General features: G+C 41.7%; 1 protein-coding gene across 1 annotated transcript in view; it reads left to right on the forward strand.

The window, feature by feature from the left end:
• Positions 1-1092: 1092 nt before the first annotated feature.
• LOC309849178 (phosphatidylinositol 3,4,5-trisphosphate 3-phosphatase TPTE2-like) overlaps positions 1093-16159 on the forward strand; it is a 122017-nt gene continuing 106950 nt past the window's right edge. Inside the window, exons 1-3 of the mRNA XM_082701505.1 lie at positions 1093-1356; positions 4287-4392; positions 8779-8826. Of these exons, the coding sequence (XP_082557631.1) occupies positions 4337-4392; positions 8779-8826 (104 nt within the window). The 5' untranslated portion in view covers positions 1093-1356; positions 4287-4336. The remainder of the gene's footprint in view (positions 1357-4286; positions 4393-8778; positions 8827-16159) is intronic.

The following is a 16159-nucleotide window of genomic DNA, read 5'->3' on the forward strand; positions in this document are numbered from 1 at the left end:
TAAAGAATAGAGACTTTACAGAATTTTGAATTAGAAGTTTCTAGTCAGAATTCAGAAAAGTCACGAAACGAACAACAATGAACCCTGGGAAAGGGAAAAATCAGTGATTTGCCGTTATTTTAAAAGTCCAGTTTTCAATAAAATATTAGGACCTGAGAAGAAACAAATATTGGGACCTTCGAAAGAGTTTCTTAGTCTTTTTATGATCCTCTTATGGGACACAGGGAGTTTAGAAGGGCTAAGGTTGTCTTCTTGCCTTTCCCTTAGGGAACACAAGGCTCTGGTAAAATAATTTCTGTTTAGAGCAGTTCTTTCTCACAGAGAACAGAATGCTCTGGGCATATTTCAAAATGATCTAGTCTTGGGATCATCAACATGATACTGTAGTCAGTGACCATGTTTTATTCATTTTTGTATCTTGCCAAGAACTTGCAGAGATTTTTAATAAGTATGACCTTATTTTCTTTTCTTTAACTTCAGCTGTGACCATTTATTAGGCATCAGAACATGTACCAACACGGTATGTCAAACAGGTGTTTTTTATTCCTTCTTGTGGTAATTCTTATAATTTTCATACAGAAATTTCTGATGTTTCATCTGTATTTTTTAGATTTTTTTTTCCATACTTGTTTTCCTTTCTTTGGCACTTGTATCCACCTCAGGTTTGCTCTACCAGGAAAATGGGAATATTTTAGATTTAAAATTAATATATTTTTTTAAAGATTTATTTATTTATTTGACAGACAGAGATCACAAGTAGGCAGAGAGGCAGGCAGAGAGAGAGGAGGAAGCAGGCTCCCTGCAGAGCAGGGAGCCCGATGCGGGGCTCCATCCCAGGACCTTGGGATCATGACCTGAGCCGAAGGCAGAGGCTTTAACCCACTGAGCCACCCAGGTGTCCCTAAAATTAATATTTGATTGCTTCCTCTCAATCCCATGAAATGATGCTTGCATAAATAATTTTTGCCGAGTCCTATATCAACCTTGCCTATTTTAGTCAAATTTAGGGTTATCCAGAAAACATTCAGCCCTCTGATTCATTCTCTTTCTTGCAAAATAAAAGGTATGAGACAAGCTTCTGTGAGATTATTATCCTCAGATCTTTGATCTTGGTATTCCCCCATTTCCCATCTTTAAGGAGAACTGATTCTATTTTTAAGACCCTATAGCCTGGAACCAACTTCACGGTATACCCCACTCTACTACTACAAACTCAGGACCAACTGGAATCAGTGTGGAACGACGTCCATTGTATTCCCCACTCTACTTCTATCTCAGAACTATCCGGAATGTGTTGTTTGGGGTTGCCATGGACACGGAACTCTTATTCTGCTACTGGCTTGTTCCAAGCAGCAGGTAAAGAGCTGGGGTGGAGGGCTCTCCAGACAAGGGTATTCTATACTCTACTTTCTATGTTGACTAACGTTGTCCTTCATCCTCCCTCACTGAGAGTAAAAAGAATATACTATTCTAGAGGGAGGGCTGGAGGATGGGGGAGGGTACAGGAAGGGGGTCTTTGTGGCCACAGACCGGAAGTTTTGCCTTGTGCTCAGCTGTGGGTGTAAGGGCCTGGTTAGCCATAGGAACTTACTTATAAACCCCAGATATAGGGGCGGGCCAGGGTGGATGGAGACATCCAATCAGTGGGGCATGCATATATTTACTGCGGTGGGTTGAAATCCCATTGGCCACCTCGCTACTATAAAGGTTAGTCTGTGAGGCTGGGCGGTGGCATAGTAGGAGTACTAGGAGGAGTTAGAATAGCTGTTAGGGAGAGCCCCTAGAGCCGGTAGATGGGAGAGCCGTCAGGATAGCTCCGGTAGTGAGAGTTGATGGGAACCGCGCCGCCCCTACCGCCCTGCACGGTTTCGCCGCTCAGAGCCGCGGCTCTGGGAAGCAGCGCCACGGCGAACAGCCTTGCCACCACCGAGCCGCGGCCCCAACGCGAGGGGCCTCGCTGTCTTGAACCGCGGCCCCGCCGCAAGGGGCCTCGCTGTCCCGAGCCGCGGCCGTCGGTGCAGCATCGCGGCGAACGGCCTAGCCTCCAGCAGCCTCGCCGTCCGGAGTGCCCTCGCCGTCCCTAGCCGCAGCCCCGCCTTCCCAGCAGCCGCCCGGAACCGCAGCCCCGCAGCGAGGGGCCTCGCCGTCCCGAGCCGCGGCCCTTGGCTGTAGCACCGCGGCGAATGGCCTAGCCTCCAGCAGCCTCGCCGTCCGGAGTGGCCTCGCCGTCCGGAGCCGCCTCGCCGACCCGAGCCGCCTCGCCCACCGGAGCGGCCTAGGCGAGCGGCCGCGGCCTCGCCGACCCGAGCCGCCTCGCCGACCCGAGCCGCCTCGCCGACCCGAGCCGCCTCGCCGACCCGAGCCGCCTCGCCGACCCGAGCCGCCTCGCCGACCCGAGCCGCCTCGCCGACCCGAGCCGCCTCGCCGACCCGAGCCGCCTCGCCGACCCGAGCCGCCTCGCCGACCTGAGCCGCCTCGCCGACCCGAGCCGCGGCCCCGCCTCCCCGGCCCCGCCTCCCCAGCCTCGGCCCCGCCTCGAGGGGCCTTGCAGCCTGGAACCAAGGCCTCGCCGGGAGGGGCCTCGCAGCCCGGATTGGCGGCTGTCGGCTGCGGCGCCTCAGCGAACCGGCTAGCCGCCAGCAGCCTCACCGACCCGAGCGGCCTTGCCACCCCCAGCCACGGCCCTGCCGGGATGGGCCTCCTGGAGCGTCGTTCCTAGGAGCGGCCTGGTCGTGGAGCGGCCTCATCCAGAGCGGCCTCGTCTGGGCAGCGGCCTCGTCTGGAGCGGTGGCCGCCTCTGGGGAGCAGCCTTGTCAGAGTGGCATCATGGGGAGCAGAGTCTGTGTCATCCGGGTTGTCGTCCTCGTTGTCGTCATTGGGAGCGGCCTCACTCGAGCGGCGTTATCGTCCTTGTCCTCGTCTCTTTGTCGTCGGGAGTGGCATCCTCGTTGTGGGTGCCTCTTCCTAAGAGACGGCCCGACTGACCAGTCAGTTTGATTTTCGATGCTTGGCGCGAAATAAAGCTTTGGTTTTCGCTTTGTGTCAGTCTCGTTCCTTTGATCACGAATCCTAACGGTGAGGAGCATTAATAAATGTTTGTTTTTTCCTGGGGACCTCCCAGAACCTTCTCACCCTCAGGGAACCAGAGGTGGAGGGACTGTGGGGTGAGGGTGTATGGATGGGGTTATGGGGTGCACTAGGTCAATATAGGACCAAATAGCAGTAACCTCATTGCTGGCCAGGAATTGGGACAAGATTTGACTTAATGGGCTTGGTTTGGGGAAATAAAAAAGGAAAAGAAGTTAAAGGCATCATCCTGGAAGGCAGGAGGAAAGACCCCTGCTATTAGTATCTCTAGTAATGTTTGCTCCCATTTAGGAAAATTTGTTGTCAAGTGACAAGATCCTAGTCTTTCTGTGTCTACCACCCTTTGAGTGGTGGCCCCTGGAAAGCAGCCCTGCCTGCGGGTAAGCAGATCCGAGCTTTGCAGGGTAGGAGTATCCTTAAATATGCGGCTCTGCCTTGGTCCACCCCTTCCTGGCCACCTCTGGAACAGAATGGAGCAACCTCAGAGCTTTGGGATTCCTACTCCCACTGCCCATGAGGTGCTATCTCTTGCAGGTACGGAATTACAGGTGGTTGGCCCTCACACTTAAACTCATCATCAACATTTATGCCCAAATTGACCTATTTATGAAAATATTTTTCATTCGTTTTCATTTTTTTCTCCTTGTTCAGAATTTAGGCCTTGTGGCACATTTCAGGCTGCCTCCTTGATAACTTGGATTGCCACGATAACTTGGCAATATCTTATTCTCCAGTGACTTCTAGTTTCCTTGCATGACACAGATTGTTCTGTACAATGTTGAAGGATGCATCTTTGCTTTCCCACTCTTTGATTTATGCTACAGAATATTTTAGGATGGAAAGATCACAAATCCCTATGATAATATAAAATTGGTTTGAAATGAGTTTGTTTCCCTTACTGGGTCCTATGTAGCAAGAGAACAATCTTTAAAGTGTCCTGTCTTTGAATTAAATTTACTGTACATTCAAAAAACTTTTCTTCTATTTCTCAACCCAGAATAAAATACTGAGGGGAAAATACAAAATGCACATTTCATGGATTGATAAAATTGTACAGGATTGTAGATTTTATAAGTTTGTGGATTCAAGACTTTAGAAATGCTGGTCCATTTCTAATAAGTTCTGTGTATGACTTTCTAATTGGGCAAATATGTGTTTTAAAAATACTGAATTTAATATGTGCCTTTCCTTTTTTTTAGAGTGTTTGTAGTTTAACCCCTAATTGGAATTAGGAAGATTAATCCCAGACATGCAGAGATTAAAGAACAACCATTTACATATCTCATTGAAGAATCCAAAAAATAAGTAAGTGATAAGCCTTAAATTTACTAAATGTTAAGGATAATTCTCAGCCTTGGTTAATAGAATAGGGAATACATGTATACTTTCTTTCATGATTAATGTAAACTGCATATAAATGAAATTTGGCAAACTCACAATTTAAAGATCTTGTTTTATGCTTATAATTGATTTAAAATACTACAGCTTAGGCAGGATGCCAGTGATAATATGTATGTGGTAGCCACAGTCACTTTCTCTAAAATTTAAATTCAATTTAATTAACATACAGTATAGTATTGGTTTCAGAGGTAGAATTTAGTGATTCATCAGTTTCAAAATAACATCTAGTGTTCATTCCATTGACTTCCGTCATTAATGCCCATCTCCCAGCTACCCCATCCCCCCGTCTACCTTATCCCTTGACCTACCTCCCATCCAGCAACCCTCAGTTTGTTTCCTAGAGTTAAGAGTCTCTTATGATTGGTGTCCCTCTCTGATTTCATCTAATTTTTTCCTTCCCTTCCCCTATGTTCATCTGTTTTGTTTCCTAATTTCCACATAGGAGTGAAATCATATGATAATTGTTTTTTTGGGGGTGGTAGACTTATTTTACTTAGCATAATAACCTCCAGTTCCATCCATGTCATTGCAAACAGCAAGATTCCATTCCTTTTAGTGGCTGAGTAATATTCCATTGTATACATATACACCACCTCTTCTTTATCCATTTGTTGTTGGACATCTGGGATCTTTCCATAGTTGGGCTACTGTGGACTTAGGTGCTATAAACACTGGGGTGCACATACTCCTTCCAGTCATTATGTTTGTATCCTTGGGTAAATACCTACTAGTGCAATGGCTGGGTCATAGGGTAGTTCTATTTTAAACATTTTGAGGATCCTCCATACTGTTTTCCAGAGTGCCTGCACCAGTTTGCATTTCCACCACCAGTATAAGAGGGTTCCCTTTTCTCTGCATCTTCGCCAACTTCTATTCTTTCCAGAGTTGCTAATTTTAGTCAGTCTGACTGGTGTAAGGTGGTATCTCATTCTGGTTTGATTTGCATTTTCCTGATGCTGGGCGGCGTTCTGCATTTTTTCATGTGTCTGTTCTCCATTTGTATGTCTTCTTTGGAGAAATGTCTGTTCATGTCTTCTGCCCATTCCTTGACCAGATTTTTTGTTTTTTGTTTTTGTTTTTTTGGTGTTGAGGTTGATAAGTTCTTTGTAGATTTTGGATACTAGCCCTTAACTGATAAGACATTTGCAAATATCTTCTCCCATTCTGGAGGTTGCTTTTAGTTTTGTTGACGGTTTTCTTTGCTGAGTCACAGCCACTTTTAGCTTCTCTGAGACACCTGGATGCCCTATTAGGGCTGCTCTGTCCTTTCTGGGGAGGTGACCATTTTGAGATGGCCACTACAAGGGCTTTAGTTGTCCTGTCTCAATCAATATGTGAAACACTGTTATTTACCCTAGGGAAGGTCACAGATTTTTATTAGTGAGGAGTGGCTTGCAAATCAGCATGATAGATGTTAGAGACCTATGACTACTCAAGATCTGTGAATTGGTTAAAACAAATAGTAATAGTTACCTTTGCAAGAGTTGTAATGAGGACCAATTGAAATATCTGTGAAACATCAGGACAATGCCTGGCACTTTATAAATACCACTTAAATGTTTATGAGATGAAATATCACTTAAAATCTTTAATTTTAAGAAATTTATTTTTCAGTTTTTTTTCTTAGATATCTATAATCCAAGTGTTGATCTGTTTCTATCCTTTGTATCAACTGGCTTTTCTTTTGTATGTTCTATTTTTTTCCTACTATTTTCTTGGAGAGTGTCTCAACCTTGTCTTCCAACTCCAGATTAATTTGCTTTTCATTATGTATGTATGAATACTATGTATCCCATGAAATGATTCTTTATTTCAACAATTGGACTTTTAAGTTTAAGATACCCTCTTTAGTGTGTGTGTGTGTGTGTGTGTGTGTGTGTGTAGAAGTTCCTTTTAATGAGCGTATAAGCAGAGGGTAGAATCCTGGCCTTACAGTAAAAAAATGTCATTCGCTGTATGCCTGCAGGTGTTTTACTAGACCTTTCCTGGTCTCAGTCTTTTGTTTTTGTTTTTGTTTATTTTTAGTTTCAGAAGTAGAATTTCATGATTTATCAGTTTTAACACCCAGTGCTCATTGCATCAAGTGCCTTCCTTGATGCCCATCCTGCAATTATCCCTTCCCTCCACCCACCTCCCTTCCCAAAACCCTCAGTTTATTTATTCGAGCTTAGCATCTCTTAAGGTTTGCTTCCCTCTCAATTTTCATCTTATTTTTCCTTCCCTTCCCCCTACTTTGTTTCTTAAATTCCACATGTGAGTGAAATCATATGGTATTTGTCTTTCTCTGACTGACTTATTTTGCTTAGGTTTTTCCTTAAGATTTCTTATTCTCATTTCACTTACTATCCTCTTCCCTTGTACCTTTAAAAGGGTATTTCTTTTTATTTTTTTAAAAGATTTTATTTATTTATTTGACAGAGAGAGATCACAAGTAGGCAGAGAGACAGGCAGAGAGAGAGGGGGAAGCAGGCTCCCTGCCAAGCAGAGAGCCCGATGTGTGGGGCTCGATCCCAGGACCCTGGGATCATGACCTGAGCTGAAGGCAGAGGCTTAACCCACTGAGCCACCCAGGTGCCCTTTAACGGTATTTTAATGCATACTTAAAATGTTGGTCCGTATGGTCCAATGGTTCTGTTTCAGATGGTATGTGTTGTTCAGTTTGTTGTATTTTGTTTTCAGTGATTATACTCCTTAGGTATCTAATTATTTTGATTTGTAATCTTACATTCCTTGTGGCCATTGACCCCTTGTCTGGTAACTTGTATTAGGGAAGGGCTAATGATTGGCTTGGGACAATTTTAGTCTGTAGCTATTCTTAAAGCATAATTATTAATAGCATGTCTGTTCCACTTTCAGAAGTATCCTCTGTTGGATGAGGTAATACAAGTCATCCTTGTTCAAAGCTGGGGCCTAAGGTTTATCTTTCTCAGTATATTTAACATGAGGGCAATAGCCGGGGGACAGAGAGTCTGCAGAACAGTGAAACACTGTGACCCAGGTAATTTGTGTAGCCAGGATACATCACTTTTAAGGTCCTGGACAAAGGCAGCATTGGAGAAGGTAATGTTCTAGGTTGTTCACCTTGGCCTTGGAGGTAGGAGAGAGGTAAAAGCCCAAGGATTGCTCTTCAGCCTTTCCCTGCTTTTATTAACTAACCTAAAGTTACCCAAATTTTATTCTAATTACTTCTGGGTAGTTGCTACTAAGAATGGTAGTGACTATCTCTGGGGAAAGGCAAGAACAGAACTTAAAATTTTCCCTTCCACTCAGCCACTCATGACTGCCCATAGCAGTCTTTTCCTGTTGCTAGTTAAGGGACAGCTGTATCTCCTTGGAGACTCATAGGGTTTGTGGTATTGTTAGTTTTTTAAATCTATACTTTAGTTTAATTTCTGTAGTTTTGGAGGAAGAGTATCCTATGGATAGGAATCCAAAATTTCCCAGGAAATTATGGGAATGTAGTGCTTTGGAAATCTTGAAGTGTTTTTTAAACTTAAATATTATCTGTTTATGTTGTTGTCACTGATTTTTTTTTTTATATTTGTCACATTGGTATTTTTGATACAACATTTGGTGAGGAGGGCAGGCGGCCTAAAAACTTGTAATGTTTGTGAGATGATGAACTTCAGCATGAGTTTATGAAGTAGACATATGCAAAGTGCATTTTCAGTGTGTCTTATTTTACAGGTGACGAAGTTAAACTGTAGAGAGATTACGTTATCCAACCCAGTGGTTTGGTGGCAGGAAGTCTTGACTTTGGATAACTTATCCAGATACCTCTTTGTGATGATCTGAGAGAAAAATCATTCTGAACACTTGTTCTGTTTCCACTTCTGAAAAATCCTTTAAACATTCTTGTTTATTTCTTCTATACCAAATGATGGCCAGAGACTAGCCCTTGGCACTGGAATATTAATTGTTTTGGCAGTTCCTTTATTTCTGTGTCCTTTGCTACCTGTTACCTGGATCCACCTCCCTGTGCCCATGGTCAGATCATTCATATATCTCAACTTGATTCCAGAATGTATGAATGGTTGACCAAATGGAGTAGAAAGGTGGTATAATCACAAAAACTACACCTCCCTTAATTCCTTCTCTTCCCAGTGAACAAACAAAGAGCTGAGAGTCTGTCTCAGAGGTTCCATTGCTGTACCCTGAAACTTCCTGTTGTTTCTGTCATGTTTCCCCGGGATTTTATTTGTCATGTCCTAAATTCTGTCAGGAAAAGGAACCTGATTGCTTTCCAAAATGTCTGATTTTAATTTTTATATGTTTTTTACTTTTTAACAGAGTTGTGGATTCTTTCTTAGCATCCTCTGATGGCAGCGATGCCAAGAGGTAAGTTGACTTGACTGATCTGAGTACCAAAAGGTAATAGAGAGCATTGGTAGCAGCAAGAGGTTTCCATAAAAGATTGTAAGCTTCTATAGGTAACTGTCTTTCTTTTGGGGTCTAAGTAGGAAAAAAAAAGTCATAAGAGCAAGACTTTCTACTTAAAGTTTGTTTGGGACCCTGAGTAATCAAAGCTCTTAGGAAACTCTCATAATGTCTGCGGTGAGATACTGCTAAAGTGGGCCAGGTGAAGAGAGGATCCTGTTATTTGAGCAAGAAGAGGTGGCAGTGGACAGGGTGCAGTGGATCTCTCCACAGAAAAGAATGGAGCTGAGACCCTGGGTGGCTTAATCAGTTAAGTATTGCCTCCTCTGCTCCTCTGCCTCTCCCCCTTACACCACATTGTCCCACTTATGCTCTCTCTGAGAAATAAATAAATAAAATCTTAAAAAATAAAAGAAAAAAGAATGGAGATAATAGACCTTAATCTGTCCCCTTTACTCCCCAGAGATTTGCAACGATCTAAAACTGGTGTCTTGGGTGCCTGGGAGGCTCAGTCATTAAGCATCTGCCTTTGGCTTAAGTCATGACCCCAGGGTCCTGGGATCGAGGCCCATATCAGGTTCCCTGCTTGGCAGAAAGCCTGCTTATCCCTCTCCTACCTCTCCCTGCTTGTGTTCCCTCTCTCTGTGTGTTTCTCTGTGAAATAAATAAATAAATAATCCTAGAATAAATAAAATAAAACTGGTGTCCCAAACGTAAACCCACCATCGTATTGGAGGAAGGCCCTGCCTCAAGTGTGCAGTTTTCTGAACCAAACTGAGGAACAGAAAATACTTACATGACACATGAAGAATAAGGATATAGTGAAGGAACTTGATAATCAGGAAATAACCCGAAAGGCTATTTACCTACAAGCCAAGATTGTATTTTGAAGTAAATTCAAGTCAGTGCAGTTCCTTAGGAAAGTTGAGTTTAGCAGTAAAGAATTGCACTTATCTTGATATGTTAGGCTTTTCCGACAGAACTGAAATTTTTAATAAAATTATATAAAACCCAATTTCTTTTTTTTTTTAAGGTCTGATGTTCATTTTTTAAAAAAATTCTTTTCAGCGTAACAGTATTCATTGTTTTTGCACCACACCCAGTGCTCCATGCAATCCGTGCCCTCCTTAATACCCACCACCGGGCTCACCTAACCTCCCACCCCCTGCCCCTTCAATACCCTCAGGTTGTTTTTCAGAGTCCATCGTCTCTCATGGTTCACCTCCCCCTCCAATTTCCCTCAACTCCCTTCTCCTCTCCATCTCCCCATGTCCTCCAGTTATTTGCGATGCTCCACCAATAAGTGAAACCATATGATTATTGACTCCCTCTGCTTGACTTATTTCACTCAGCATAATCTCTTTCAGTCCCGTCCATGTTGCTATAAAAGTTGGGTATTCATCCTTTCTGATGGAGGCATAATACTCCATAGTGTATATGGACCACATCTTCCTTATGCATTCGTCCATTGAAGGGTGTCTTGGTTCTTTCCACAGTTTGGTGACTGGGGCCACTACTGCTATGAACATTGGGGTACAGATGGCCCTTCTTTTCCCTACATCTGTATCTTTGGGGTAAATACCCAGTAGTGCAATTGCAGGGTCATAGGGAAGCTCTATTTTTATTTTCTTGAGGAATCTCCGGACTGTTTTCCAAAGTGGCTGCACCAACTTGCATTCCCACCAATAGTGTAAGAGGGTTCCCCTTTCTCCACATCCTCTCCAAAACATGTTGTTTCCTGTCTTGCTAATTTTGGCCATTCTAACTGGTAAAAGGTGGTATCTCAATGTGGTTTTTTTTTTTTAATTTTTTATTTTTTATAAACATGTATTTTTATCCCCAGGGGTACAGGTCTGTGAATCGCCAGGTTTACACACTTCACAGCACTCACCAAAGCACATACCCTCCCCAATGTCCATAATCCCACCCTCTTCTCCCAAACCCCCTCCCCCCAACAACCCTCAGTTTGTTTTGTGAGATTAAGAGTCACTTATGGTTTGTCTCCCTCCCAATCCCATCTTGTTTCATTTATTCTTCTCCTACCCACTTAAGCCTCCATGTTGCATCACCACTTCCTCATATCAGGGAGATCATATGATAGTTGTCTTTCTCTGCTTGACTTATTTCCCTAAGCATGATTCACTCTAGTTCCATCCATGTTGTCGCAAATGGCAAGATTTCATTTCTTTTAATGGCTGCCTAGTATTCCATTGTGTATATATACCACATCTTCTTGATCCATTCATCTGTTGATGGACATCTAGGTTCTTTCCATAGTTTGGCTATTGTGGACATTGCTGCTATAAACATTCGGGTGCATGTGCCCATTTGGATCACTACATTTGTATCTTTAGGGTAAATACCCAATAGTGAAATTGCTGGGTCATAGGGCAGTTCTATTTTCAACATTCTGAGGAACCTCCATGCTGTTTTCCAGAGTGGCTGCACCAGCTTGCATTCCCACCAACAATATAGGAGGGTTCCCCTTTCTCCACATCCTCACCAGCATCTGTCATTTCCTGACTTGTTGATTTTAGCCATTCTGACTGGTGTGAAGTGATATCTCATTGTGGTTTTGATTTGTATTTCCCTGATGCCGAGTGATATGGAGCACTTTTTCATGTGTCTGTTGGCCATCTGGATGTCTTCTTTGCAGAAATGTCTGTTCATGTCCTCTGCCCATTTCTTGATTGGATTATTTGTTCTTTGGGTGTTGAGTTTGCTAAGTTCTTTATAGATTCTGGACACTAGTCCTTTATCTGATATGTCGTTTGCAAATATCTTCTCCCATTCTGTCAGTTGTCTTTTGATTTTGTTAACTGTTTCCTTTGCTGTGCAAAAGCTTTTGATCTTGATGAAATCCCAATAGTTCATTTTTTCCCTTGCTTCCCTTGCCTTTTGCGTTGTTCCTAGGAAGATGTTGCTGCGGCAGAGGTCGAAGAGGTTGCTGCCTGTGTTCTCCTCAAGGATTTTGATGGATTCCTTTCGCACATTGAGGTCCTTCATCCATTTTGAGTCTATTTTTGTGTGTGGTGTAAGGAAATGGTCCAATTTCATTTTTCTGCATGTGGCTGTCCAATTTTCCCAGCACCATTTATTGAAGAGGCTGTCTTTTTTCCATTGGACATTCTTTCCTGCTTTGTCGAAGATGAATTGACCATAGATTTGAGGGTCTATTTCTGGGCTCTCTATTCTGTTCCATTGATCTATGTGTCTGTTTTTGTGCCAGTACCATGCTGTCTTTGATGATGACAGCTTTGTAATAGAGCTTGAAGTCCGGAATTGTGATCCCACCAATGTTGGCTTTCTTTTTCAATATCCCTTTGGCTATTCGAGGTCTTTTCTGGTTCCATATAAATTTTAGCATTATTTGTTCCATTTCTTTGAAAAAGATGGATGGTACTTTGATAGGAATTGCATTAAATGTGTAGATTGCTTTAGGTAGCATAGACATTTTCACAATATTTATTCTTCCAATCCAGGAGCATGGAACATTTTTCCATTTCTTTGTGTCTTCCTCAATTTCTTTCATGAGTACTTTATAGTTTTCTGAGTATAGATTCTGTGTCTCTTTGGTTAGGTTTATTCCTAGGTATCTTATGGTTTTGGATGCAATTGTAAATGGGATTGACTCCTTAATATCTCTTTCTTCTGTCTTGCTGTTGGTGTAGAGAAATGCAACTGATTTCTGTGCATTGATTTTATATCCTGACACTTTACTGAATTCCTGTATAAGTTCTAGCAGTTTTGGAGTGGAGTCTTTTGGGTTTTCCATCTCAATGTGGTTTTAACTTGAATCTCCCTAATGGCTAGTGATAATGAACATAAAACGGCATTTCTAAGGAAAATTGAAATATTGGTTTCCAAATAGCTAATTTACAAAGGTTTTTTGTTGTTGTTGTTGTTTTGTTTTGTTTTTAGAATTCAAACAGTTTACCAATTGAAGACAACTTCTTCTTCTTCTTTTTTTTTTAAAGATTTTTATTTATTTATTTGACAGACAGAGATCACAAGTAGGCAGAGAGGCAGGCCGAGAGAGGAGGAAGCAGGCTCCCCACTGAGCAGAGAGCTGGATGTGGGGCTCAATCCCAGGACTTTGGGATCATGACCCGAGCTGAAGGCAGAGGCTTTAATCCACTGAGCCACTCAGGCGCCCCTGAAAACAACTTCTAACTAAGTCAGAAAAGTTTGGCTTTGATACAAAAGTTGGGTATTCATCCTTTCTGATGGAGACCTAATACTTCATTGTACATATGGACCACGTCTTCTTTATCCATTAAGTCCATTGAAGGGCATCTTGGCTCTTTCCACAGTTTGGTGGTTGTGGCCCTTGCTGCTATGAATATTGGGGTGTTTGTATCAACATGGATGGGACTGGAAGAGATTATGCTGAGTGAAATAAGTCAAGCAGAGAGGTTCAATTATCCTATGGTTTCACTTGTAGAACATAAGGAATAACATGGAGGACATTAGGAGAAGGAAAGGAAAAGTGAATTGGGGGAAATCAGAGGGGGACACGAAGCATGAGAGACCTGGACTCTGAGAAACAAACTGAGGGTTTTGGAGGGGAGGGGAGGGGAGGGCTAGGTGAGCCTGGTGGTGGGTATTAAGGAGGGCACATATTGCATGGAGCACTGGGTGTGGTGCATAAACAATGAATCTTGGAACACTGAAAAAATAAAGTTTAAAAAAAGTTTGGCTTTGAAGTCATTGGGGTCTGATCATAGATGTTTTTAATTCTTTAGAAATAATCTAAATGAATTCATATCTGGAATCTCTAATGAAGTCACCAATGCAGGATAAGGTGTATTGAAGGGGGTAGAGAAATTCAGTCCAGAGTATCCATGACAGTATAGAATCTTCTGGACAAGTATCTAAATTTTATTCTAAAAAGTTGGGATTTTCTGTGAGCTAACAAATCATGTTTAGCTAGCAAATCATGTTTACTGTAACTTTGAGATTTAATAAATTCTTGTTGATCAAATAAATTGGTCACATCACAGGTCCATGTAGGAAATCTCTGATAAGTTTTTCCATTTGTTGGTGTTTATAATAAGCTAGACCAACTCTTTAGCCACAGTGATAGTTATGAAAACCTTGATTTTTTCCTAATTCATGTGAGTAAATCGTGTTGCAGTCTGGGGGGAGGAAGCTATAGATGGATCTCTTATTTTGGCGGAGGGAAAGTTTATTCTGAAGCAGGAATAAAATGGAAAGCTATGGAAAGATGTCAGTGTGGACAGGGAGGGTATATAATCTTTTTTAATTTTCAGAAAAGTACCATATTTTAAAGAAATTTTTTTCTGTTTATCACACTTAAATGATCTAGGTTGAAAATGTGACTAGATCTTAGAGAGTAATTTTATCAGTCTTTTAAAATAGAGAAATGTAGGGGCGCCTGGGTGGCTCAGTGGTTAAGCCGCTGCCTTCGGCTCAGGTCATGATCCCAGGGTCCTAGGATCGAGCCCCGCATCGGGCTCTCTGCTCAGCAGGGAGCCTGCTTCCTCCTCTCTCTCTCTGCCTGCCTCTCTGCCTACTTACGATCTCTGTCTGTCAAATAAATAAATAAAATCTTAAAAAAAATAAAAATAAAATAGAGAAATGTAGAATACTACTTAATCTTCAATTGTGTTCCTTTCTCATTTTTTTGCTGGATGTATTCTGATTCCCCATTTTGTTGGTTTTGTCCAAGTAGTGACTAAAAGAATGTGAACACGTTTTGCTGATTAAATTTTTACTCATTGGAGTTCATTTGACTTGTATCTAAGTAACCTGACTAAGGGTACTTGCTATTGCTCTGAGCTGAAGGCATTTTTACTCAAGCCAAGGAAAGAATACATTTTAAAAATCACAGATATCTGAAAAGAAATAGTCATGGGATTTTTCTGCTTCTCTCCTGGCCAGTTATTCAGTTATTTAATGTCAGTGTTGGAGAATGATCAGTGCTGAAGAAGAAATCAGCTGGTCACTGGTGGAATTCATTTGCTGTCTAGACAAAGATTATGTGGAAGATATAGGGCCAATTAATAACTACAAATACTTCTTCAAATTACCTGTAATTTTCTCTTAAATTTTTTTAAAATTCCAGTATAATTAGAAAATAATGTTAATAGTTTCATGTGTACATTATAGTGATTCAGCAATTCTATACATTACTCAGTGTTCATCATGATAAATGTATTCTTTAATCCTCTTCCCCTATTTCATCTGATCCCTCTCACCTGCCCCCAGGTAACCATCAGTTTATTCTCTATTTAAGGATCTCTTTTTTGCTTTGTATCTTTTTTACTTTGTTTGTTTGTTTTGCATCTTAAATTCCACACGTAAGTGAAATCATAGTACATTTATCTTTCTCTGACTGACTTCACCTAGCATTATGCCCTCTAGATCCATCCATGTTGTTGCAAATGGCAAGATTTCATTCTTTTCTATAGCTGAATAATATTCCATTTTCTGTTGGGTATATCCTCTCTCTTCTTTATCCATTCATCTATGGATGGACACTCGGGTTGTTTCCATACTTTGGTTATTGTAAATAATGTTGCAAAAAGCATAGGGGTTGCATATCTTATTGAATTTGTGTTTTCATATTCTTTGGGTAAATACCCAGTGTTGGAATTATTGGATCATATGGCAGTTCTATTTTTAATATTTTTTAAAGAAAGTGGATTTTTTTAAAAAAATTGTTCATTTATTTGACAGAGATCACAAGTAGGCAGAGAGGCAGGCAGAGAGAGAGGGGAAGGGAAGCAGGCTCCCTGCTGAGCAGAGAGCCTGATGAGGGGCTTGATCCGAGGGTCCTGGGATCATGATCTGAGCTGAAGGCAGAGGCTTTAACCCACTGAGCCACCCAGGAACCCCACTATTTTTAATTTTTTGAGGAACCTCCATACTGTTTTCCACAGTGGCTGTTCCAGTTTATATTCCCATCAATAGTGCATGAGGATTACATTTTTCTCCACATTCTTGCCAACATTTCTTGTTTCTTGATTTTAGCCATTCATTTTGACAGGTGTGAGGTAGTAGTATCTCATTGTAGTTTTGATTTGCATTTTCCTGATGATAAGTGATGTTGAGCATCTTTTCAAGTGTTTGTTGCCCATTTGTCTTCTTCAGAAAGATGTCTAGTCAGGATTTTTGCCCATTTTTAATTAGATTATTTATTTTTAATAGTTTATTTTTGCTTTTGTTTCTCTTGCCTCAGGACGGATATTTAGAAAAATGTTGCAATGGCCAGTGTCAACAGAAATTATTGTCCTTATTTTCTTCTAGGATTTTTGTAGTTTCCGGTCTC

Source organism: Mustela nivalis (assembly GCF_964662115.1).
Source record: "Mustela nivalis genome assembly, chromosome: 15".
Lineage (NCBI taxonomy): Eukaryota > Metazoa > Chordata > Mammalia > Carnivora > Mustelidae > Mustela > Mustela nivalis.